The following is a 27,262-nucleotide window of genomic DNA, read 5'->3' on the forward strand; positions in this document are numbered from 1 at the left end:
CAACACAGAGCTCTTCAGATCTGGGAAATGTATTCAGAGGGTCACAACTAAATAAAAGGTGTAACAGATTGTTTAGCATAAATAGTTAACACATATTTCAAGGAACTATTCAAGGTGAAATGTGTGTCGATTACTTATGCTAAATAATTTGTTCCACCTTGTATTTAGCTGTGACACTCTAAATACATTTCCCAGACCTGAAGAAGAGCTCTGTGTTGTGTAAGCTCAAAAGTTTGTGTCTCTCACCACCAGAAGCGGTCCAATAACAGCTACTACCTCACCCAAACTGTTTCACTAATATCCTGGGACCAACATAGCTACAACAACACTGCACGCAAAAAGATTAAATTAAAATCCTAAAACTGGCTACTGTGCACATCATTTGGTCTCACTACATAGCACATCATCACCTATGTGCAGGTGATAATTATTTTCCCCTAATCATCAATGCTCAATTTGGCACCAGCCCAGAGAGTTCTTCACACTGTTGAGCGCTGTGCAAATTTCTTCATATTGCTCAGTGGGAAGAATACATTAAGTGCTCTACCCCTACCACTTTGGCAATATTTCTTTCGGAAATATATAGGATTCTATCCTGGCATCTTATTATAAATTATTAAGGAAAAAGTATTAAAATTGAAAATATTTAAAATTATTTCTTTATAGTTCCACCTTTAGCTGTGACAATACTAAGAAATCACTTGAGTCTGGCTCTTGTGCAGTGACACAAGAAATGTTTACTGATTTGTATCCTTGTTAAGAATAGTTGGCAGACATAACTGTATTTCATTATGGGTGAAGTTATTTTCTGTTCTCTCATTCTAAAAACTGTTATATTTCCAGCCCAACAGATAATTTTATAATACACACACAGCCCGTGTAAACATATGTTTAACTTTTACATTTATATATCAAGACTGGACTGTAATGGAAAAAACAATTCTAAACTGATCATCAATTCAAATTACACAAGTATTGTTAGCAAGAATGATATTCAGCGATACAAATTCTAACCTTGTACGATCTTCTGATCTAGAAGACGGCATTTTCAACTTTGGTTACAATAAGTACAATTTTCAGTAACATCCATAAAAACACATAATTGATTCTTTTCCTTGTTTTTGAAAGTTGAGCTATAAATTCTCACTACATAAATTACTTCTAAGGCAGAATATCTTGTTTTTCCTTCTATAAGCAGTTACAAGTGCTGAAGTATCCTTGATTTTGCAGAAATTCTCTGGGGCAAAAGGACCCTCACTGCATGGCAGACAACCTTCTAAGGGAGGCCTCAGGCACAATGTTTAATGTGGTCTGAAAAAAGTGGGGGTTTCTAAGATCGACTTCCACATTTGCCCATCTCCCTGACAGCAATTAATTCCATCCTCAAATCAATCCTGCTCCCTCCAGCCCTCCATGAATTCGGTCCCAACCACTGTTCCACCCCACCTAACCCCCATCAATTCTGCTCGCCCCCAACTTCACCTCTGCTCCTCCTACAATTCTTCACACCCTATCCCAGGCTTGAGGGAGACTGCAGTGGGGCCCCCTCTTCCTCGTCTCAGGCCAGGGAGAAGGGATGGAGGAGGAGCAGAGAGCAGGCTGACCTGTTGCTCACAGAAGAGAAAGGGAAGGAAGTAGAGAGGAGCCTCCTTGAACTGCTGTGCATCCGAAGAAGTGAGCTGTAGCTAATGAAAGCTCATGCTGAAATAAATTTGTTAGTCTCTAAGGTGCCACAAGTGCTCCTGTTCTTTTCGTGCTCTTTCTGTTCCCTTTTTTCCCTTGCCTCTTGGGAGAATAATGTCACATTGCTGAGTGGAGAGGGAGGAGAGCTCTGCCTCCTTCTTGGTGCATCCATGATTGGCTGCTTTTCCCAAAAATGCAGGTAAGTGAGGAAAGAGCCAGCCAATCAAAAGGGTTTCCCATGAGGTTTGCTTTTTAAGAAATTTTATAAAAACAATAAGAAGTCCGGTGGCACCTTAAAGACTAACAGATTTATTTGGGTATAAGCTTTCATGGGTAAAAAACCTCAAATTTTATGTCCTGCATCTGCAATGTGTTTTGACCTGGCGCACTAGAAGCAATGCAAGCCCTGGAAAAGTTGCGGGGCATACTGCCTCAAATATTTTCCCTATGCAACAGACAATTCCTTCCATACTGTGAAAAATCCACACTGGCATAATGGGTAACTTTCTGTTCAAAGTGGTCTGTTGGAATATTTTGAAATGTTAAACAATATTTGGTTATTCTGATCCTTGGTGCAGCCTGTTTTTAGAAGTAGTAATTGCTTCTCTTATCCATCCTTCCTTTTTCGTAATGGAAATGTAACATTACATCCAAACACAGCAAGACAACCTCCTATGGTAGTTTGGTGAGGTAGAAGTCTCTGAATGACAAAAACTACTTGAACAGGAGGTATAATGACAAGCTATCCCAAAATGGCACACTTCATAACAAAAAGCACAACGGAACTTATACCATTATCTCAAGTATGTCCACTATCTAAAATGCATTATTATCGGAATGTCAAAATTCTAACAATAATAATAAAAGTTTCATATTTATGTATGTCATGGAAGATATCTGAAGAACTCAACACTTCTGTTATGCTTTCTCAACCACCCATGTGAGGAGTTAATGCAGCCTCAATCTCAAAAATGAATTTGTCTTTCAACACAAATATCGTATTTAATAAAAATAATTAGCTAGCAATTATTGTGCAATAAAGTGTTAACAGTGTAGATTCTTATCTCAGAAAACTACACATATCCCAACAGATCATGTAACTCATGTACTGTGCCTGAACACACGCACCAACAATCTGAAATAAGATTATGGCCTCGGGTATCTTTATGAAATACGTTTTTTAAGCACATGGATGCATGATATATTTAATGTACAAAGCAAAATTATAAACATCAAGTTTGAATGATACCATGGACATCTAGTCCATTGCATACTCAGTTTGATCACTTATTTTAAACAATTTCATGAAAGTTCTCACTTTTGTTGAATAATCCTTCATATGCCAGCTTCTATATTAGCTAATTTTACTTGATATAGTGGTTATAAACATCTCTAATAATATCTCATGACTAGCCTCAATTGCTATTTAATGTTCCAAAAATATTTAACACTCAACTTAAGTAAGCCATGCTCACTTTCTCATTTCTATTATAAGGAATTTAATACCACACAATTAAGTGGTTACCATGTTAGAAGGGGCTGCTGTAGGTTTGTTTGTTTTTTAAAAGAGGATAGCAACATCTCTAGACAATGGTAGGGTAATAATTCTAATAGTTTTTTTAAATAAATCTATACAGAATCAAAAGAAAAGAAAAGAAACAAAAAGGAGAAACAAAAAGAAATAAAAAGAAAAGGAAAAACGAAAGAAAAAAGAAAAGAAACAAAAAGAGAAACTATTTTAAATTAGTCCCTTTCCAGACATTTTATATCAAGTACTATTATTAACTTTTTATTGCCATAACAAGGCTAACAACAAAAACTCTTCAGCACTAATGAAAGTGCAATTCATGTATTTACTTTTACCTCTACTAAAATACCTCAATCCTGATGTACAACAGCCAATCATGCTGTTGTGGTACTAAGCCTCTTTTCCACGAAGAATGCTAACGATCTCAAATCGAAAGGATTAGCCTAATTTACAAGAAAAATTTTTAGATGCAATTTAAATACTAGTGTTTATTTATTTATTTAAAGGCACTTCTATAGTACTCATCAAGTACTTATAGCACTCATCAATCTATTATCTCTCTGTCTTGAATGAATTTAGTCTCCAGAGGCAAAAGCTAGCAAATTGAATCACAATAGCCGCCACTCCAGAGTTTCCCTGCAGTCTCATTTGTGGCAGATTTTGTATGTCTCCTAATTTCAGGAGCAAGTGCAGGGGACTTTATACTTACAAGACAACAAGATTTTGTTGCAATAAACACTGTCTAGACATGGAGCTTTTTTCAGTATTGCTTTTCAGACTATAGCATTTTCTCCCAAGAAATGTTACTTTCTTACAGTTCATACAGCAAAGCATTCACAAGCAAAAAATATTTTAATATTTTATTTTCGACAAGTTTTTAGAGATTACCTTTAAAGGGTGTAAAAGAGAGTGCTAGCATATGGAGAGAGGATAGTTCTGATTAGCTACCTACTGTTCTTTCAACATCCAGCGAATTTAGCAGGTCTTAAGCAAACCTCATCAAAAAGTTAAGTGATTGAACTACAGATCAAACTTTAGGCAAGCTAAGATTAAAAAAGAACTTTCAGAACTTTTAGAGAGCAAAAGAGCCTTTTGTGGGTCAAATGAACCTGCCACCTTGCTCTGAAGCAGCAACAGTTCCTGCTTCTGTTGATGGAAAAATTAGATCCTTTAAAATCAAAGGACATTTTCTAAGTCCTAATATTGCACAAGCGGCTCGAGATAGGAAATTGTATACTATCAGCCTAGGTAACAACACTGGACACTCTTGTAGACCCCACTAAAACTAAAACTTCTAATGCTGATGCCTCTACTCAGACACACAAGCAGAAAATTGATTTTATTTTTTTTCCCAGGCTCCATACATGTCTACAAAAGATTAAAAAGCTCTCTGACCAACAAGCTTGAACTCTAGAAGAATCAAATCAAAGAAAAAATAAATGGTTTGACTCCCAGGGGGAGAGGAAAGAGGTGATTTGACCTCCTTTCTTGAGCAGCTGATTCCTGACTTACTGAAAGCAGGAACAGTTCACACTGAACAGGCCTGATGCATTGCAAGAAGATCGCTATTCAAGGACCATGAACAAATTCACACAAAAGCAATTAATTTTAAGTCGCTGAAACAGATATAAACATAATCATATCAGCAGCTAGACAGGCAGAGGAAGTGCTCTTAAAGTCACTTGGTATTTTGTTCTTAACCAGACTGGTGGTACACGGAGCGCAGGAAAGCAAAAATTATCATTATTACTCTCAAAAAGGATATCAATGGGGCGGGGGAGGGGGGGAGGAAGAAGGGGGACACTGATGCTGTGATTCTTCCCCAGGCTGTGAGGCACCTCAGGACCACTTGCCCTTAGCATGAGGAAGCCTTGTCTGGGCCTCCAGGGCTCAGCTCCCCAAATGCATCCATCCCAGGCAAAACAAGCACTCGCCTTTGGGCCTCCCAGACCCAGCTGTGACTCTACAGTACAGTGATTGGCACACTCCAACCTCCAAGTCCTCTAAGCCTTCCTCTGAAGTGTCCAGCCCCTGGTCCACTCGACGCTTGCAATATTCATAGATTCACTGCTTCCAGTGAAACAGTACATCCAGCTTACCAGTTCCACCTCAGATCACTGCTCCAGGTAACACAAAACGCAGATATGTTTATTGTGAAATCAAATATAAGTTTATTTAACAAAACACAGAGATTCAAGTAGTAGCAAACAGAAGTATCAGGGACAAATGGGTAAATATATAAAATAAAATCAAAGCAGGCATCCTAGAGCTGAGATTAATTAACAAGATACTCATGTGTTTTAGAGCAGTGGTTTTCAAACTTTTCTTCTGGCGACCCATGTGAAGAAAATTGTTAATGTCAATGACCCAACGGAGCTGCGGGATGAAGGGTTTGGGGTGTGGGAGAGGCTCAGGACTGAGGCAAAGGGTTGGAGTGCGGGGGTGAGGGCCGCAGGGTGGGGCTGAGAATGAGTGGTTGAGGGTGTGGGAGGGGGCTTTGGGGTGAAGAGGGTTGGGTACAGGAGGAGGATCAGGGCTCTGGGCTGGGGGTGCAGGCTCTAGGGTGGGGACGGGGATGGAGGGTTTGGGGTGCAGGAAGGAGTTCTGAGTTGGGGGGCTCAGGGCTGGGGAAGGGGATTGAAGCACAGGGTTGGGGCACAGGCTTACCTGGGGCAGCTCCCAGTCAGCAGCACAGCAGGGGTGCTAAGGCAGGCTTCCTGCCCGTCCTGGCACTGCGGACCATGCTGCACCCCGGAAGTGGCCAGCAGCAGGTCCAGCTCCTAAGCAGAGGCATGCAAGCAGCTCGGTGTGGCTCTCGCCAGCAGGCATGGACACTGCCCCCCTACACACACCCCCAAGCTCCCCTTGGCTGGTTCCAGCAGGCACAGACACTTCCCCCTCTAACCCAGGTCCTCCGGCTGGACATGCAGTTTGAAAACCACTGTTTTAGAGTACTGCTCACCATAAATCCTTGCAGCTCTTTACAGCCAGCCTTGACTGTGACCCTCCTTTCATGACACAAGCACACTGTCAGCTTGTCTCCTAGGTGAAGGACTCAGTGTGTTCCTTTGCACTCCAAGATATATCACGACAATCCTTAGCTTTTATTCATAAACAGGACACCACGTTATTTATTTCATTCTGCAGATTTCCTTTCTTGTAGATTTCACAATATCTTAGTTTGCACCTGGCTCAGTATACAGTGAGGCATACAATAAACAATACACAAATGGCCAGACAACGAGATAGGTGCTTGTTACGTCCTGTCTCAAAGGGACATTTTTAAGGTGTATCATCACCTGGTAACTTGCCTAAACTTCAAAACCTTAAGAACATAACTTTTAGAATAGCTACATTTTGCAGTGATGACGACGACCAGTGGGCTACTGGCTCTTGGTTGAGATCTCACATCATCCTTCAGTGACATATTATGCCAAGGTCGGCAACCTTTCAGAAGTGGTGTGCTGAGTCTTCATTTATTCACTTCAATTTAAGGTTTTGCATGCCGGTAATACATTTTAACGTTTTTTAGAAAGTCTCTCTCTATAAGTCTATATATTAAATAACTAAACTACTGTTGTTTGTAAAGTAAACAAGGTTTTCAAAATGTTTAAAAAGCTTCATTTAAAATTAAATTAAAATGCTGATCTTACGCCGCTGGCCTGCTCAGCCTGCTGCTGGCCTGGGGTTCTGTTCACCTAGGCCAGCAGCAGGCTGAGAGGGGCCTGGGGACAGGACCCCGGCTGGCAATGGGCCGGCAGCCAGAACCCCAGACCAGCAGCGGGCTGAGCTGGTTCTGCCCGCTGGCTCCTGCCAGCCAAGGTCCCGGCTGCCAGCCCCACTCAGCCCGCCACCGGTCTGGGGTCCCGGCCCTGCCCACATAGAGTGGGTACCTACCTTCTCCCTGGTTCTGGCCCATTCTCTTCCTCTCTCTCTGCACTGAGCTGAGGGTGGGGGTGAAGGAGCAGGCTGGAGGTTGAGGTGCAGTGCCTGGCCAGGAGCTAGAATGACGGAGGGGGCTCAGGGTTGGGACAGGAAGTTTGGGTGTGAAATGCTTCCTGGGTAGCTCCCATTTGGTGAGGGGTGCAGGTGGAAATGTGGGGGGGGGGTGTGCAAGAGCTCCTGTTTGGTGCTCAGGGTGGGGATGTGGGGGGTGTAGGAGTCAGGGCATGGAGTGTGGGGGGGCTGGGTATGTGTGGGGAGTGCAGGAGTCAGGGCAGGGTGTGTGTGAGGGGGGTGCAGGAGTCATGGCAGAGGGCTAGAAGGGCTGTAAGGGGGGTGCAGGAGTCAGGGCATGTGGGGGCTGGGTATGTGTGGGGGATGCCAGAGCCAGGGCTGGAGTCATAGGGGGGGATGCAGGGTTTGGAGTGTGAGGGGGGTGTAAGGGGCAGTGCAGAGGGCTGGGACTGGGTGGGGTGCTCCCAGCCCCCTGCCCTGAGCAGCTCAAGGCAGGGGGCTGGAGGGATACACCGATTCCACCCGCCTTCCCCAAGGCCCCGCTCCTGCCTCTTCTCCGCCTCCTTCCCGGTCTGAGCAGTGAGGGCGCTGGGGCTCCTCTTCTCCACTCCCTTGCGAGGGCCATTGGTGGCAGGGAAGGAGAGGAAGCAGGGCACGAGCCAGCACGCTGGGGGAAGAGGCAAGGGACGGGGAAGCTTGGCTGCCGGCAGAGCCTGCCATACAGCAGCAGTCGGCAGGACCAAGCTTGATTCTGTCCCCTACCCTGCCAGAGAGAGCGGTAGGCAGGGGGGCAGAGAAGAGCGGGTTGGGCCGGGCAGGATTTTTAATGGCAAGCTGCTGCCTGCTAGGGTCCCGGCCATTGGCCCCGCTCAGCCCGCTGCTGGGATTCTGCAGCGGGCTGAGCAGGGCCAGCGGCAGCCACAGCGTGCCATTAAAAATCAGCTCGCATGCCATCTTTGGCACGCGTGCCATAGGTTGCTGACCCCTGTATTATGCATATATCTGACCCAGGGATCCCTATAAAACCTTATGCACCGTTGGGCCCTTTGCCAGTTGGCACCAAGGGGTTCCTGTATTATAGATGCCTCTATCCTCGTCCCTGAAAAATGAAGGCATTCTAAAATAGAATCTCTTCTGGGCAACAATTAGATGCGAGACTGCTAACAAAATTTACTAAAGACTCTCAATCTCTAGGAAACATATTGAGAAACTTGATTCTGACTAATCTAATTAGTAATACTGTTCTCTCTAAATTATAGCAGATATGTAAGCTATTTGTAAATTGAGGTGTACTTTACAACTCATTTTGCTTTAGCCAATATATCTGCCTTTATTTTAATCTCTATGCATATAAATTCAGCTTGTTTGTATTTACTATTGATATTTAATGCCTAGAATGAAAATATGCTAATAATGATATCTGTCCTTATCTATAACCTGTGTTTATTCAGTGTCCCTGAGAATATTACTTGAGGACATTACTCAAACATAATATAGATGATGCTTAGGACGGAAGGAAGATCACATGACTATTTAACCAGTATGAACTTGAACTGTTTACTGTAATAGTAACACAATTCAGCATCATTTGCTATGCTCTGGGTACTGATTTTAATGTTACTGAATTTTAATTTATCTGCATCAATGCAATGCTCCATCTAGCTCAGTATCCTGCCTGCTAACAGTGGCCAGTGCCAGATGCTCCAGAGGGAATGAACAAAACAGGGCAATTAGCGAGTGATTCATCCTCAGCAGTCACAGGTTTAGGGACCCTCAGAGCATGCGGCTGCATCCCTGAACATCTTGGTTACCAGGCATCAATGGACCCATCCTCCATGAACTCAATTCTTTTTTTAAACCCAGTTATATTTTTGGCCTTCACATCATCCCCTGATAAGAAGTTCCACAGGTTGATTATGTTTTGACTGAAGAACTACTTCCTATTGCTTGTTTTAAATATATTGCCTATTAATTTAATTGGGTGACTCCTGGTTCTTGTGTTATGTGAACTATAAATAACACTTCCTTATTCACTTTCTCCACTCCATTCAAGATTCTACAGACCTGTATCAAATCCCCCACTTAGTTGTCTATCTTCTAAATTGAACAGTCCCAGTAGTCTTAATCTCTCCTCATATGGAAGCTGTTCCATACCACTAATCATTTCTGTTGCCCTTCTCTGTCATTTTTTTTTTTTTTTAAAAGATGGAGTGACCACAACTGCACACAGTATTCAAGTGTGGGTTTACCATGGATTTATAAAGTGGCATGATGATATTTTCTGTCTTATTATCTAGCCCTTTCCTAATGGTTCCTAACAATCTGTTGGGGGTTTTTTTGTTTTGTTTTTTTGACTACTATTGCACACTGAGCACATGTTTTTAGAGAACTATCCACAAAGATTCCCAGATCTTTTTCTTGAATGGTAACAGCTAATTTAAACCCTATCATTTTGTATGTATAGTTGGGATGTTTTCCAAGGTGCATTTCTTTGAACTTTTCAACCCTGAATTTCATCTGCCATTTTGTTGCCAGTCACTGCCTTTATTGAGTTCCCTTTGTAACTCTTTACAGTCAGCTTTGGACTTCAACTATCTTGTGTAATTGTGTGTCCTCTACAAACTTTTTCCAGTTTTATGAATATGTTGAACAGCACTGGTCCCACAGTGCAGATCCATGGCGGTCCCACTATTTACCTCTCTCCACTGTGAAAACTGAACATTTATTCCTAGCCTATTTTTCCTATCTTTTAGCCAGCTATTGATCCATGAGAGGACTTTCCCTCCTATCCCATGACCGCTTACTTTGCTTAAGAGCCTTTGGTGAGGGACCCTGTCAAAAGTCCAAGTACATTATATCCACTGGATCACCCTTATCCGTGTGCTTGCTGACACCCTCAAAGAATTCTAATAGATTGATGAGGCATGATTTCCCTTTACAAAAGCCATGCTGATTCTTCCCCAACATATCGTGTCCATCTATGTGTCCCATAATTTTGTTCATTACTATAGTTTCAACCAATTTGCCTAGTACTGAAGTTACGCTTACCAGCTTGTAATTGCCAGGATTGCCTCTAGAACCTTTTTTTAAAATTGGCATTACATTTGCTACCCTCCAGCTAACTGGTATAGAGGCTGATTTAAGCAATGGACTACATACCACCAATGGTAGTTCTGCAATTTCATATTTGAGTTCCTTCAGAAAACTTGGATCAACACCATCTGGTCTTGGTGACTTATTACTGTTAAATTTATCAATGTGCCAAAACCTCCTTTATTGATTCTGCAATCCAGGACAGTTCTTCCAATTTGTCACCTAAAAAGAATGATTTGAGTGTAGGGATCTCCTCCACATCTTCTGCAGTGACAACCATTTCAAAGAATTCATTTAGCTCAGTGATACTCAGATTAAGGTTCAGGAGCCATAAGTTGCTGTTTAATATGTCTCCTGTGACTCTCTGCAGCACATGATATTAAAACACTGTGTGATTTCATTATTAACTGATCAGTAAATGTAGAATAATTAGGCTGTCATTTTGATGTGAGGAAAAAATATAATTAAGTCTCACAGCAAAATGACCACAGTAGTGTGAATTCGTTATTTAATTTACTATATCTCTGTATAGAAATGTATATACAATTTTGCAGTCATTTTGTTGTGAGAATTATATACATTACTTTCACAGTAAAATGACTGCAAAATTTATATATATATTTCAATATAGAGATAGATAGACATAGTAAATTAAATAATGAATTCACACTACTGTGGATCTTTTGGGTAATCTTGATTGCTAACTTGGCTCCTAAGCCACTGAGGTCTGAGTATCACTGATTTAGCTTCTCCACGGCGGCCTTGTCTGAATGCTCCTTTACCAGTTTATTTAATGTCCCCACTGATTGTTTGGCAGGCTTTCTGCTTCTGATTTCTTTTTTTTTAATTGCTGTTGGTTTTTGTGACTCTTGCTAATTGCTCTTCACAGCCTTTTTAGGCCTAATTATACTTTTACACTTGACTCGCCAGAGTTTATGATCCTTTCTATTTTCCTCAGTAGGATCTGACTTCCGATTTTTAAAGGATGTCTTTGTGTATCTCACCATCTCCTTTACTGTTTGAGGTATGTTGGCATTTTTTCATCCTCTTGCTGTTATAATTAATTTATTTATTTGGCTAGGTATGCATTCAGTGATCTATTAAAGCATAACTCATAATCATTGTCTCCTGGGCTAATACACCTCTCCTTTCAACTTTAGAGTTTATTAGCCCAGGCAATGTTATAACCTCAAATAGTCCCCACTTTCAATTATCCTGCACAACTATGGAGAGTATGTTTGAGCTGCCTGTGAGTTGGATGGAACACTGCTCAAGATATTTTTGTGAAATTTTCATCATTTCCTAGCTCTCAATCACTCAGATGTGAACCTCCAATAAAAAGAAGTTCAGTGGTACAGCTTGTCTACGTATGCATGGATTGAGTGAATACAGAGCCAAATTCCATAATTTATGTGGGTCTGTTTTGTTTTATAGTGAATATATTTTGTATTTTAAAAAGCAAAACAACACTTTCAAAGCTAAAAGGAAACAGTTTTCCTTTTATTTTGTTTTTCTTATGGCTGAATTCTTTGACTTTAAAAAAAAAGTCCATGGTAACTGAAGGCCAAGGTATTCTAACAGCTACTAAGTATTTTAATACTTGAATGCAAGTGCTGGCTTGTCTGCTTAAGATGAAAACCACCTACAGAGTTCTTAATAGCAAAGACAATTACAATGCCATTTCCATGAAATTAGTTCAAATACATTTTGAAATATATATTTGAAAATAATTGATATCTATATGACTAATTTTAAACTTCAATATTAGTGATCTCGAAAGCTGAGTTTGAACTTTTGACCTTATTGGCTTCTTTTTGGTGTATAAAAACAGTTTGAATTATTTTTTGTTGTTGTTAAACACACACATTCAAAATTCAGTAAAGCTGGTCAAAATTTTCCAAATTTCAACAGAAAAAAAAGGGACACATTTTCCACAATTCTTGTTGCTGTTTTTCAATCAGCTCTAAAATTCAGGACTATCTACCCAGGAAGCAACTGGAAAAGTGGTGGGATTATAACATCAGAGAAACACTGAAAATTTATTAATTGAAAGAGAAGTAGTCATTTTTATCCAAGATTAAAATTCTGATTTCATTAAATCCTATTTAACAAACACCCAGACCCATTCACTTAGAGCTGAGAAATCTCCCAAAGTTACAATCTTCAAGGTAAACAAACAAAAACAGGCAAAAGAAGACTTTACTCTCTTGATATTTTCAAGTTAAAAAATAAGCATTATTTTATTTGGCTGGGATGTTGGAAAGAAGGCGATTGTCAGGCTTTTTTATATATCATTAATGAACAAACAAGTGCACAAATCTAGTTTGCTTTTATTTTGTAGTTCTCCTTTAAAGGTCACAGTTTATTTTAAAAAAAAGTTAAATTACAGTGTATCTCCCTCTTCCACACCATCACCAACCACTGCAAGGGGAGAACTTCCAGTCTCTTCCCTTCCCATCCTCACTGCTGGAAAAGAACAGAAAGCTTCCAAGTAACTTCCTTTCATCTCTTCCAATTTTTGCAACCTCTCCTTCAGATCATATTGGTACCTCTGCTGCTGTTCACAGCTTTCCTAAGTGGCAGGTGATGGCAAGATCTCACTTGTGTCACTGCTACCAATAGCCATTCTGAATATTAGTTGTGACACTGACCAGAATATCATATATCTTACTCGGCGGCCGTCTGGAACCTTGAGAGCCCCACTGACAATTACTGTTGGGGAAGAATGACTACTCTCTTCTTTCCCCACCCAAAACTAGCATTCTAGTATTGCAACACAGTGAAACAAGATTCCAGCCAGTTTAATTGTTGCTGTTCAAAACCCCATTGGGCAGCTGTGAAATTGATGAGATCATGGCAATTCCTGTTTACTGCTAATTTAGTTTAGAAAGTTGCATATTCAGTCTGATCCACATTGGGGCATTAGTTCTCAAAGGAGAACAATGTCATATAATGAATCATGGACATCACTTCCTGAAGCATCTAGGCTTGAGAAATCTCCCAAGAAAATTTATGAAATCAAAGCCCAATATGTTGGTTCAGGTCATATAGCTGGCCATCTGATATTTGGGATAGGATTGGAGGTTAAATATTTGGAAATTTTCCCCAAGTCATCATCAGACTATTCACTCATGCAATTTAAGGTTGTGGCACACCTCTCCTGACAGAGTCAGGGACTTGTTTTGATCATCTGACCAGGCCTTGAGGTTGATGGTACCAGAGCATTTCCAGGGAAGTTTGAGGAAGAATATTGTCCTTGTAACAGAACACTGAATTGTTTGGTTAGAGTTTACGATGATTTTTTTGGCCTCAAATATCCATAGAATAGTCCCAAGGCACCTTCCTCCCAAAGTCTGTCTTTCCAAATCACTCTGGTTTATGAATGAACTATGCAAACTGAGGCAGGAGGAAAGAAAGCTTGAGCACCAGTAGCAGAAGCTGCAATTTGAATCTGACTGACCAACTGCAAAGATTTTTGAAGTCCAATGGTGTGGCTGTACAGAAGTCAAAATAGAGGGGTTTTGCCTCCATGATAATATCTGCAAAGTTTCAATCAGTGGATCTGTTTTCAGTGGTAGATAGTTTGGTTTATCTACATTGCATTTACTCAGTGGCTGTTTCAAGTGTCTTCAAGTATAAGGAAATTCTGTATTACTTTTCCAAATAAAATCAGGCAGAGTCAGACTGAACTGTCTGCATTCACAAGGACAACACAATCTCTCAGAAGGAAAAAAATTGGCTCTGACCTGTTTTCCCCAAATTATTCTTAAAGTAAGGGTATTTAGCAATACTTCTAAACAGTTAATAACCATCAAGAATACTAGCACTCGATTCTGCAGTGGCACAGAAGTCACTATTTGTACTGTTCGTAATATAGGACAAAACATATCAGTTGATTGTCATTGGTATTAGGTACACCACCAAAGGAAGATGGTTATAAGTACATAGTTTACTATTTTATTAGAGTGTAAGTTTCTTCTGGCGGGGACCATTTCTATGTTTGTGCAGCACCTAACACGAGGGTCTGGATTCTGATGTAGGTGTGTTGCAATAAAATCACACATCTCTCCTCCAAATACATGCTCTTATAAACTTCAATTTAAATTAAAAAACCCCACAAACAACAATTTAAGCAATTTCATTTTCAAATTTCATGTTTGGGGCTCATACAGTTCTCTTGATGACTGGCCTGCTGCCCTTCCCTAAAATCTTGGGGAAAGCCATGGATAAATTATATTAGTGTGGTTTACTTCATATAAAGAATTCCCACTTTTCTTGTATTGTTTTGATTTTCTGGGGCTCTTTCCTCATGAGGGGTCAACTTTTTTATTTTATTATAGGGCTGTCAAACGATTAAAAAATGTGATTAATCGTGCTGTTAAACAACAATACCATTTATTTAAAATATTTTTGGATATTTACTACATTTTTTAAAATATTAATTTCAATTACAACAAAATACAAAGTGTACAGTGATCATTTTAAATTTATTTTTTATTACAAATATTTGCACTGTAAAAAAAATTATATTTTTCAATTCACCTCATACAAGAACTGTAATACAATCTCTTTGTCATGAAATCAAACTTATAAATGTAGAATTATGTACAAAAAACGGCATTCAAAAATAAAACAATGTAAAATTTTAGACCTTACAAGTCCGCTCAGTCCTACTTCTTGGTGAGCCAATCACTCAGACAAACAAGGTTGGTTCCAATTTGCAGGAGATAATGCTGCCTGCTTCTTGTTTACAATGTCACCTGAAAGTGAGAACAGGCGTTCACATGGCACTGCTGTAGCTAGCGTTGCACTAAAGATTCATATGTCCCTTCATGCTTCAACCACCATTACAGAGGACATGCTTCCATGCTGATGATGAGTTCAGCTTGACAATTATCCAAATCAGCGTGGAACAATGCATGTTTATTTTCATCATCTGAGTAAGATGCCACCAGCAGAAGGTTCAGTTTCTTTTTTGGTAGTTTGGGTTCTGCAGTTTCCATATCGGAGTATTGCTCTTTTAAGACTTCTAAAAGCATGCTCCATACCTCATCTCTCAGATTTTTGATGGTACTTCAGATTCTTAAACCTTGGGTCGAGTGCTTAGCAATCCTTAGAAATCTCACATCAGTACTTTCTTCGCGTTTTGTCAAATCTGCTGTGAAAGTGTTCTTAAAACAAACAAGTGCTGGGTCATCACCCGAGACCGCTATAACATGAAATATACGCAGAATGCAGGTAAAACAGAGCAGGAGACATACAATTCTCCCCCCAAGGAGTACAGTCATAAGTTTAATTGACACTTTTTTTTTAATGAGCATCATCAGCATTGAAGCATGTCATCTGGAATGGTGGCTGAAGCATGGAAGGGGCATATGAATGTTTAGCTTATGTGGAATGTAAATACCTTGCAACACTGGTTACAAAAGGGCCATGCAAATGCCTGTTCTCTCTTTTAGGTGACATTGTAAATAAGAAGCAGACAGCAGTATCTCCTGTCAATGTAAATAAACTTGTTTGTCTTAGCAATTGGCAGAATAAGATGTTGAACTGAGTGGACTTGTAGGCTCTAAAGTTTTACACAGTTTTGGTTTTGAGTGCAGTTATGTAACCAAAAAAATAATCTGCATTTGTAAGTTATACTTTCACGATAAAGAGATTGTACTTCAGTACTTGTATGAGATGAATTGAAAAATACTATTTCTTTTATCATTTTTACAGTGCATATATCTGTAATCAAAAATAATATAAAGTGAGCACTGTGCTCTTTGTATTCTGCGTTTTAATTGAAATCAATATTGAAAATGTAGAAAAACATCCAAAATTTTTTAATAAATTTCAGTTGGTATTCTATTGTTATAAGTACAATTAATCGCAATTAATTTTTTTAATTGTGATTAATTTTTCTTAGTTAATCGCATGAGTTACCTGCGATTGACAGCCCTATTTTATTACCATGTCATTTTATTATCTTCTGCCCTTCCCTCCTCAATTATCTCTTCTTCCCACCCCTAGGATAACGACTATGATGTCATTAATAAATAATACTTAGCCCTTATACAGAACTTTTTACTCAGATCGCCAAGCGCTGCACAAGGGAGGGTAAAAAGACCAGTTACCCCAAAAGTCATTAATAATGTGTTCATTGTTAAAAGTATGCTTTCTGATATTTGGAATTGTGCTCTATGGAAAATAGCATAATGGTTGAGGCCTATTTTACTATGGCTGACGTGATATGCTTGCATAAAATTATATTAGTGAAATATATCAGTAAAAATTTAAAATTATACTTTAAAAGCATACCATTAGCTCATGAATTGGATTAATTCCATTAGCATTTTATTAAAAATAAAATGAATTTCAGCAATTGAGATTGTGCCAGCTCAGGTCACAACCCCAGGCCAATTCGGTTGGGTGTTCGTATAGATCAAAGTGCGTTTAGATGTTTAAACTTCATGAAAACTAGTGGAATGATACTTGTATTGTTTTCACTTATTTGTTCCTGTCATAATGTAACAGCAAACATTACCCTGTAACTAAATAACCCGTCAAAGAAATCTTGTGAAATGCTTATGAAGGACCTAAAGACTTAACAGAAAATGCTAATTTCAAAGTAAATGGCCATTATGTATAATGGTCGGAGGTCAAAATACTAAGTGCGTTCCTCATACACCATCATCAAAAGAAAATCCCAGGTGGGTAGAGACACTGTCAGCTTGCTTACTGAGTGAGATACTATAAATATGGGTTCAAGAAAAGATTCTCTCTCTCTGAAAAATCTGGACTCTTACAGAGACGTGTGCCAGATGCAAAGTCGAGATTTCCCAGAAACAATCTGCGTACTATGAAAAGACTTTTGAGAAACAGGCAGTTTATTACATTACTGCCACCATTTGGAGTTACAAACTGTGATTCACCTTTACATGTATTTTACCTGCCACTGCCTTTCAATAACGCTCATTCTTTTTCCTTAGCTAATAAACCTGTAGTTAGTTTACTATATAATTGGCTGTCAGTGTTGTCTTTGGTGAAAGATCTGAAGTACTAATTGATCTGGTAAATGACTAGTCTCTTGGGACTCAGATAAACCTGATGTAGTGTGATTTTTAAGTGTTTAAGTGATCTTTTTATCAGAAAGTTCAGTTTGCCTGGGTGGCAAGACAGACTGGAGAGTCTACGGGGACGACTGTCTGTGACTCCATAACAAGACTGGTATAGTGATCCAGAAGCTTACATTTGTTACTGGCTTGATGAAATCTAATTATAGAACATACCACCAGTGTGGGACTGCCCTTGTTTTCTGACAGTCTGCCCCAACGTAGGCACTCAGTCATGAGCCACTCCAGATAGCATGACAGCATGAGATACTTTAAAAAAAAAAAAAAAAATAGTATCATGCTGCCGTAACTTGTCTTGAGCGGACACAACTGAACACTAACGTCAAAATACCAATCCATAGGAAAGTTTTGCATTTTATTTCTTAATGTACACTTTGTATTCTAATTATATGGAAATACTGTGTTAATGCAACTTAACCACAGAAGAGTCAGGATGTTCACATTTATGTTTCCTGGAACAACTGTAACTAAGTCACTTTGAGCATAAACACTTTGCATTTAATAATTCCTTTCATCATAAAGCAGAATCTCAAAGCATTTTTCAAACAATTACTTAATCTTCATAACACCCTGTGAAGTATTACATGGGGAAACCAAGACAGTCACAAAAAGCTAGATTTTCAGAAGAGGTCAGCACCCACAATTGGGATCAGATTTTCAAGGGCTTAGATCCTATATAGGCACCTAAATAAGGGTCAGATTTTCAAGATTTTATGTAGCAGCTCCCATTGTGATACTCGTGGCTAGATTTTCAAAAGAGCTCAGAACGTAACATGCTGAGCTTTTTTGAAAATCTGGCCCTTAGTGACTCAGTCAACACCCTACTACACATCAGGAGCAAAGCCAGGAGCAGAACCAGTACTTACTTCTGACCGCAAGGCAATATGCTCCCATATATCCAGTTGGAGAATCTCCCCCTCAATTTTTTTTTTCTCCTTAAATCTACATCTCAAACTTAATGTGGCATTAACAGGATGAGTTCGTTTGATTTTTGCAATTCGTGGTCCTTAAACGAAAAAACATCCTAGGACATTCATATAAGACTATGTAGCATTTAGTTGAGTATATAATAATTTCAATAAAATCAGTTGTGGTTGTTTCACTATAGTTCTATCAGAAAGCTGTGCACAGCTCAAAAGCTACAGAAAAATGATGGCACCCCATTTTAAGAAAAAAATAACTTTACTATTTAAAACAAATTCTTTAAATATGCCAGAAGCATTAGTCTTCATTTAGGATTTAATGCGTCTTAAATTGATGTCTAAAACAAAAACAATTAGCATTTTAAGCATTTTAAGCATATTTACAAAAATAAAATGTAAAAAATTGCCTTAACTGGTATAAAATTTTGAATCTCTTAAAGAAAAAAATCACAATGGGAGCTTTAGGAAAAAAGATCAGAGGAAAACGCTGGCACTCTGGGGGGACTGACTGGCTCAGATGATTGGTAACTTCCAGGTCACTAGTTTCAGTAAGGACTAAAGGTGGTTGACAAATAATGGCTATTTGAAAGCCTATGAGAAGCAGGAAGCCTCAGAAGCTCACAGGGAGAGTCAGGGGCAGTGGGGCAATGTCAAGATGTCAGGGATAGGATGGGGAGTGGTTCCTACCTGCTCCCCAGACGAATCTCAAGCACTGAGGTGGTCATTCCAGCACTTCAGAGTCCTGCTCTCACTACCCCCTCTCCTTGCACACAGCTTACAATGAACAACAAGCACTGAAGCAGAAATATAGATCAGCCTCCACAATATTTCCATTGCAGGGGTGCTTACCCCCAAAACCTCATGGTTCTACTGCCCTGATCAGAAGTCAATTTGGTAGTATCATTATTCCTGTTGCCAGTAGACAAGTGACCACAAACCTAAAGAGCCCCACTTCTAAATGGTGCCCATGGCAGTCGCAACAGAGAGTCCAATAACTGGATGGATATAGAAAACAAATTATCATCCAATTCCTAGCAGTGGTCTTTTCAGATCAGGAATGAGCCACACTGGTGAGTCTGCACTGAGAAGCTTGCATTGCTGTGAGCTATGCTGTATCTGTTCTCTAGATAAAAACAGAAGCCCTCAATTTCCAGAGTTGTCAAGTCAACACTACAGGCACACACACATAAATTCAGCCATAAAAGTTAATCTTCCCCCCCCACGAGAAAGTTCATAAAGACCTGGACATGGTTTATAATGGAAGAACACTCTCAACCACAACTAGTATTCAACTTTAGGGAACACAATCTCAAATGCCTGAGAAGGGGCGAAGGGTGCCACATGATCCTGAAGTTCAGAGAACACACCTGATTTTCATGGCCTGGCCCATATCGTTGAAACCTTTCAGGATAGCTAAGGAAACCCCACAGCTATTTTGAATTTCTCAGCACTGTATCTGTAACAAATTACACAAGACGTGATATTCTTTTCCACTCACTGACTACTGAAACAGCAAATAAACCTGGAGTCAGAAGATTCCATGGAAGACGTGGAGATGTGGAGAGGATAAGTCTAAAGTAAGGAACGTAGATGAGAAATTGTACATTCTTTGTACGAACTTTCACATCATTTAAAATTCAATAGTTGTAGGTGTTTTTACCTAATGAGAGCAGTGATCTTTCTAAATCCACCCTCCTTCCTAATAGCCCATCCTGCCAGTTTCATCAGAATGCTCCAATACAAACAAAGGCTAGGCAAAAAAGGCAGAAGAAACAAAGAAAGTGAAAGGGCTGCTGCTCTGGCTTGTAATACAGAAAGGGATTAATTTTTCAAAGCAGGAGGAAGGAAGAAGAAAAAAGACCCAAAAACATTTAGGAACTGAATATCTTTTTGCACTAGTAAAAGGATATCTAGCCTGTCTCCTCTAGAAGCATTTGTTTCAGGAACCTATTCAGTGGCCTATGTGAATTGTTCTTATGGACAAAGGCCCACACCAGAAATAAAAACAACCAAAACTGGCATCTTTGTAGGTACTCTAAAGAGGTCAAGGACTGAACTAGCATGGAGACTGAGGCTATGTCTACACTGCACGTTCGACAGTAAAATTATTGTCTGTCACGGCTGTGAAAAAAAAAATCCCCCTGACCAACAAAAGATTTACCCACAAAAAGCACTTGTGTGGACAGCGCTTTGTCAGTGGGAGATGCTCTCGTTGGGGGTGGTTTTATTTTGTTAGCAGGAGAGAGCTCAGAAAGAGCAGCTACACTGCATACCTTACAACAGCACTGCTATAGCAGCACAGCTGTGTGGCTGGAAGGTGCACAGTATAGACCAGGGGTTGGCAACCTTTCAGAAGTGGTGTGCCGAATCTTCATTTATTCACTCTGATTTAAGGTTTTGCATGCCAGTAATACATTTTAACATTTTTAGAAGGTCTCCTTCTATAAATCTATAATATATAACTAAACTATTGTTGTATATAAAGTAAATAAGGTTTTTAAAATGTTTAAGAAGCTTCATTTAAAATTAAATTAAAAGGCAGAGCCTCCCAGAACGGTGGCCAGGACCCAGGCAGTGTGCATGCCACTGAAAATCAGCTTGCGTGCCACCTCTGGCACGTGTGCCATAGACTGCCTACCCCTGATCTAGGCATAACCTGAAATACTGTCTCACATTTAGAAGTTCTCCCTGCAATTCAGGACCTGGTAGGGCACAACGAGGTATATCACTCCTCTTTTACATCTACACTGCATTCTTCTTTCAGCAGTGTGTAGAGTAGGTATTTGTTAGCCGCTCTAGCACGGGTTTAAGTAGCAGTGTAGAACAGCTTAATAAGTGGGGTACAGACACTCCTGAAAGCTGTGGGTATGTACTCAAGTACATATCCTACACAGCTCTTTGCTTGCCCAAGTCATGCCTTCCTGTCTACACTGCTGTTTTTAACTGTGTAGTATCCGGCTAACTCCCAGCTGCTGGAGCTTTTCCACATCACAGGAAAAGACTTCAGCAGTGAGCAAAGGCTCTGGCAGCTCCTGCTGGATCCCTTCCCCGCTGCAGGTAAAGACTGACCACTCTGTTGCAGGGAAAGGCTCCAGCAGTGGGGATCAGTTTTTCCCCTCTACTTTCTTTCACCAGAGCCTTTCCTCATGGCAATGAAAGTCTCTGGCAGCAGTAAGTTGCTGAAACCTTTCCCCGCTGCCTCCCCACTGCCAGAGCTTTTCACTGACATGTGTAGCTAGCTGCATATACCATACATGCTGCAAAAAGTGGTGTGCAATGTAGACGTAGCCTTAGGCTTACTTTTAACCTATCCTCTAAATAGTTTTATTTCAGTTTGCCACTGAAAATTGACATTAAATGTTGATTCATAAGAGAATTGGTATTGAAAGCTTTGGCTAGATGAATCCAAAGTAATATCAAGATTCCTTTTTTGTTGTATAGTTCATTTTGAATTTCTAGCAAGCCCATCACACATCAGGATCTGTAGATAATTGAAGGCTATGGGGTGAGAGTGCAGTTCAGTCTCTTTGCTACTTCAATCTTTGACCTTCTTGCTCACCCTTAGAAGCAGGCCTTCAAAAATAGTGGACACACACCAGCAGGGCACTGTGGGGATTCTTACACTGTCTCTACCTATGTTGAAATTGCAACATGAATAAGTGTTAGACTTTAGTTTTAAGTGCTGTCAATAAGTTTGGCCAATATGACCTATTTTTAATGTGCTTACAATGTTTATGTAATCATTAGTTTGTGTTTTTCTCTTAAGTGTTTAAAATATTCAGTAAAGAAAAAGGCTTTAGTTTCAGGCCTCTAAAATATCATTACACTATAGACAGCACTTAAAACAAAAATATTATTAACTGACAAATACCTCATTTGTTTATACCTTTCACAATAATTAAAATTGGTTAAATATATATTTTTATATTTGTGCTTATTTTAACATGTATTATTTATCTAGAGTTTGTATAATCTATAATACAAAATAATATTTGCAAACCAATGAGTCTAGACTGTGACCTACAGCTACATAGAGTTGTTACAATATGGTTTCAGTCTTCATAGGAGAAAAAATGTGCAGATTAAAAATCCTTAGAGATTATTTGTTGTTTTCAAATTTACTGTATATGCCAACAGGAAAGTGCTAAACCTCCATTTTGGTGAGTTCCAATATTCATTGTCACTGTATGTAATCTGAATAACTGAAGAGTTGCTATATAAACACAGAATGCATTAAATATGAGACTCTTGCAGGGAGAATGTATGTAGACAGAGCAAGCTGTATTTTAAACCACTTAACAAGGGTGAGGTGAACCCTAAACTCCTCAGTACAGGAAAACCCACTTTCAGAACCCAGGGAAAACCCACCCCATTACAGCAGGGGGAGGAGGAGAGGAAAAGGGGGATTTTAAGTTTAAGTGGCCAAATATTAGCACAGCAACAAGAGATTCCATTTTTATGTTATGCTTACAATAACACTGTATTTTGCCTTTATATACTACAGTAATTTGGAGCTGCACATATACCTAAGATAAACAGATAATATAATTAATAATAAAATAAAAATAAAATAATAATAAGCCAAAACAGAGACTGACCACTTGGACATTTTTAGGATTTGTATATTTTGAAGTTAACAAAATTAACCTGAGTTATACAATATATAAGCAAACCTGACCCTACAAAATCTTTTGTAAATAATATTTTTACTTTTAATTTTTTTCTCCTAGCTTTTTAAAAAAGGGGCTGAATCCTCTTGGACAAGTTTCTGCACAGAAGGAGCACTGCCCTTCTGAAAATAGACATTTATAAGGAAAAGGAGACCCTGAACAACAGGAGAGTAATAAGAAGATGCTATAATCCAAAATAAAGGGTGAAACAAAGCTGCGAGTATAGCGAAGAGGTTTGGGGTGAGATCATAAACGCAGGAGCTTCCCCGTGGTGGTTTAGAATGAGGTCACCAGAAGCTCTCAATGTCCCAGCATTTGTAGCCTCGCAGTCCAGGGGCTGCACCTACAAGACAGTATTGTTCTTGACACCGCATCTCTCATTAGTCCATGCCGTTAACAAATTGGACCACGCCTTCCACTGGGCCGCTTTTAATGTTGCCGTTTCGCAGTTTAATGCACTGGGAGACTGTTACTCCTTTGTACAGATCGCGAAACACGTTCGCTATATTGAGCTTCCCTAGGAATCGCTGGAGGGAAACATGAACTCTTGAACCCTAGTTGCAGATTTAACACAGACCTTTGGAGAACTTTCCCTGCTCAGATTAACCTCCCTCACTGACTGCTCAGAACCCGGTACAAACTCCAGCCCTGGGGCCGCAGATTAGAGGAAAGGCGCCTTCTGCCAGCCTGCATCCACCCCCCGGGGCCCACTGCTGCGGGGGGAGAGAAAGAAAAGCTGCCCTGGCCATTGCGAACGTGCGTGGGCTGGGCCGCTGGGACGCCAGCTCGCCCCCGCCAGCAGCGCGCCGTGGCCCAGTTACTGCCCCGCGGCCTTGCTCCTTACCGCCGGCCCCAGCTGCGCCCAGAGCCCGGCTCCGTGCCCCGCGGCTCCCTGCTGCAGCCCCCGCTCCCTGGAGGGCCCAGCCCCGGGGGACGCCCCTCGGGCCCTCCCCACCCGCGGGAAGTTCTTCTCCGCCCCGCTTGGCTCGCATCGCGCGGAGCAGGGCCCCCCCCCAGAGAGGGCGCCGCGGCCGGTGAGTCCCACGCCCCCATGCGGGGAAGGCCCCGTCTCAGTCCCCGGCCTTTCCTAGCGCAGCCCCCCGGCGGACCCTCCTTACCTGGGCTTGAGGCTGCCCGCGCCTCGCTCGTAGGCCCAGGCGGCGGCGGCGGCTGGCTGCGCGGCGGCGGCTGGAGCCAGCGGGTCGGCGAAGCTGGGAGTCGGCGGGTAGTTCCTGTCCATCATCGGGGCAGCGAGCGGGGCGCGGGGGCTGCGCTCGGGCGCTGTGTGCGGGGCGGCGGCAGCGGGCACCGAGCAGGGCGGGTGGGAGCGGCCCCCCCTTCCCTCATGCGGGGCGGGCAGCGCCGCGTCCCCCCGCCGCTCCGGGCCAGGCCGCCGAGCGCCTCCTCCCCCCCACCCCCGGCTCAGCTCCGGGCGGCGGCCGCCAGGCGGCTCAGGGGAGCTGCACACGGAGGAGGCGGTGGCAGGGGCTGCGAGCCGCCCAGGCAGAGACCCATGTCGGGCTGCTCCTTCCCAGGATGCACCTCCCCCTCCGCAGCTCACTGGGACTGATGGGCTTCGGCTCCCGCGGCCAGGGGGCAAGGGAGGCCGGGGGGGTGGAGATTGCCTGGCGGGGCAAACACCACAGGGCAGCGCAGGATGGGTTGAGGCAGGGCGTGGCTGTAATCTGGCCTCGGAGAAAGGGGGCGGCTTTAATCCTGGTTGAAAGGGGGTCGCAGCCTACCTGTAGGGGTGGGTTGAAAATATGGTGGGGAGATGTAATCCGGATGGGGAGGAGTGGTAACCAGCCCCAGAGAGGGGCTTTAATCCAGACCCTGAATGCGAGGGGGGTATTTAATCCAGTGTCTGAGGGGTGATAATCTGGAGTCCCTTTGTGTGAGAGAGGGAGAGGAGTGCTAATCCCAAGGATTCCCAAATCTCAGGCAGAATAGTGTGCGGAGATGGGTGTCCCTCGGTGGCAGCCCAGTCGAGGGAAGATTGAGGGCTTGGCTACACTGGAGAGTTGCAGCACTGGTGGTGGGTTTACAGCGCTGCAACTCACTCGCTGTCCATACTTGCAAGGCACATACAGCGCTATATCTGCCTGGCTACAGCACTGGCTGTACTCCACCTTGGCCTGGGGAATAACGACTGCAGCGCTGCATCCACCAGTGTGGCCACCAAAAGCGCTGTTATTGGCCTCCAGAGGTATTCGGAGGTATCCCAGAATGCCTGCTCAGCCACTCTGCTCATCAATTCGAACTCTACTGCCCTGGCCGCAGGTGACCCGCCCTTTAAATGCCCCAGGAATTTTAAAAATCCCCTTCCTGTTTGCTCAGCCAGGTGTGGAGTGCAATCAGTGAATCTTTCTAGGTGACCATGCCTCCACACGCCAAATGCGCCCCAGCATGGAGCAATGGCGAGTTGCTGGACCTCATCAATGTTTGGAGGGAGGAAGCTGTGCAGTCCCAGCTGTGCTCCAGCCATAGGAATTACGATACCTTTAGGCAGGTATCAAAGGCCATGCTGGAAAGGGGCCATGACCGGGACGTGCTGCAGTGCAGGGTTAAAGTGAAGGAGCTGCGGAGTGTCTATTGCAAAGCCCACGAGGGAAACCGCTGCTCCAGCGCTGCTCCCGTGACCTGCCGATTTTTACAAAGAGCTGGACACGATAGTTGGGGGTGACCCCACCACCAATCCAAGGACCATGATGGACACTTCAGAGCCGAGGGGGGGGAGGAGGAGGAGAGGGGGAGGACGAAACCGAGAGTACGGGTACTGGGGTGGGGGGAGACACCCAAGAGTCCCTGGAGGCATGCAGCCAGGAGCTCTTCTCAAGCCAAGAGGAAGGTAGCCAGTTGCAGCAGCCGGTACTTGGTGGAGGACAAACAGAGAAGCGGCTTTTATTTTCCCAGTAAGCGGCTTTTATTTTCAGGATGGAAATTTTTCAGGAGAGGAGGGAGGATTCTGCATGCATGCATGCCTAGATGTGGAATAGCGAGGGGCGGTGGACCATTGCTGCACACAGGCAAGCTGCATAGGGGCCAGGGTGGAATCCGCATTGCTGTAGAAGACCCTCCCGCTCTTCCCAGGTAACCCACAGCAGCGAGATATCTTTGACGATCAACTCCTGTGGAAAATGTTGGGAGAGTGTTCAGTGTAGGTGCCCCCTGCAGCTGTTTGCTTTCCCTAACGCACAGAAACCCCGAGGACAGTACAGCCCTGAAGCAATCAGTCCCCCTTACCATTTCGGGGCTCCTGTGGGTTATGTGCGCTCTCTTTGGGATGGGAAAACTATGCTATTATGAAGAATGTTACTCCTTCACTGTGTGGAAATAACTGTCTGAGATATAAACAATGCTGCCTCTGTTAAATGTTGCCTTTTTTGCCTTTCCACAAGCAACCTTGAGTTCTTGGCTGCCTGTGTTATCAACAGCTCAAAGACTCCAAAACCTCCGGAAGAAGCCACGAAAAAGCAAAGAAGACCTGCTGCAAGCAGTTATGGATCACTCTGCCACAGAGAATCAAAAAGTGCAGGATTGGAGGGAAATAGAAAGCAGGATCCACCAGAAAAATGCAGCGGACAGGAAGAAAAGCACAGAGTAGCTGATAAGCATCCTGGCGCACCAAGCGGACTCTATCCAGGCCCTCGTAGCCATGCAGGCAGAGCTCTACTGCGCCGCCATCCCAAAGCTCTTTCCCTTGTGCCCCAATGTCAGCTCAAAACCCCCTTCCCCCCAGCATCCAGGTTCTTACCACCACCAGCTGCCTCCAACACCTGTAAGTTCACCAACCAGCCCTGAGAACTATGACCCTTACCCTCTGCACTCAACCCCCATCACCATGCAGTATAGGCATCCTGAAGTGCAGCAGTCATTGCACAGCACTCCAGACAGGACATATTCAAACCTGTGACTGTACAGTTCCCCAACCCACGCCGCTGCCCTTTTAGGTTCCCAAAATGTTGTGTGTCTGTCAATAAAGTTATTTTCTTTTCAATAAATGAATTCTTGGCTTTGAAAACAGTCTTTATTATTGCAGAAAGTCAAAGATACCTTAGCCCAGGAAAGAAACAGGCACGGCAAATCAGCTTAGGAAAAACAGATTCCTACTAACATTGTAACCGCTGCATATCACTCCCGTGCAAGGCACCAAACCTTACTGTTGGTTTTCAGCCTCAAATTCCTCTCTCAAGACATCCCTAATCCTTGAAGTCCTGTACTGGGCCTCTCTAGTAACCCTGCTCTCTGGCTATGCAAATTCAGCCTCCAGGTGTTGAACCTCGGAGGTCC

The 27,262-nt window shown here is 42.2% G+C and overlaps 1 protein-coding gene and 1 long non-coding RNA gene across 4 annotated transcripts in view; one reads left to right on the plus strand and one right to left on the minus strand.

The window, feature by feature from the left end:
• QSER1 (glutamine and serine rich 1) overlaps positions 1-24,230 on the minus strand; it is a 78,207-nt gene extending 53,977 nt beyond the window's left edge. Inside the window, exon 1 of one of the 2 annotated variants that reach the window (XM_050954992.1) lies at positions 24,091-24,230. In XM_050954992.1, the coding sequence (XP_050810949.1) occupies positions 24,091-24,215 (125 nt within the window). In that variant the 5' untranslated portion in view covers positions 24,216-24,230. The remainder of the gene's footprint in view (positions 1-24,090) is intronic. The other variant, XM_050954997.1, reaches the window with a different exon arrangement.
• Positions 24,138-26,977, plus strand: LOC127052033 (uncharacterized). 2 transcript variants are annotated; one of them, XR_007774667.1, is made up of 2 exons: positions 24,138-24,197; positions 26,371-26,977. It is a non-coding gene; the product is annotated as an uncharacterized LOC127052033 (long non-coding RNA). The 2 variants fall into 2 exon arrangements; XR_007774666.1 differs by lacking the exon at positions 24,138-24,197 and adding an exon at positions 24,278-24,722.
• Positions 26,978-27,262: the final 285 nt, after the last annotated feature.

This window comes from Gopherus flavomarginatus, chromosome 5 (genome assembly GCF_025201925.1).
Source record: "Gopherus flavomarginatus isolate rGopFla2 chromosome 5, rGopFla2.mat.asm, whole genome shotgun sequence".
NCBI classification, from domain to species: domain Eukaryota; kingdom Metazoa; phylum Chordata; order Testudines; family Testudinidae; genus Gopherus; species Gopherus flavomarginatus.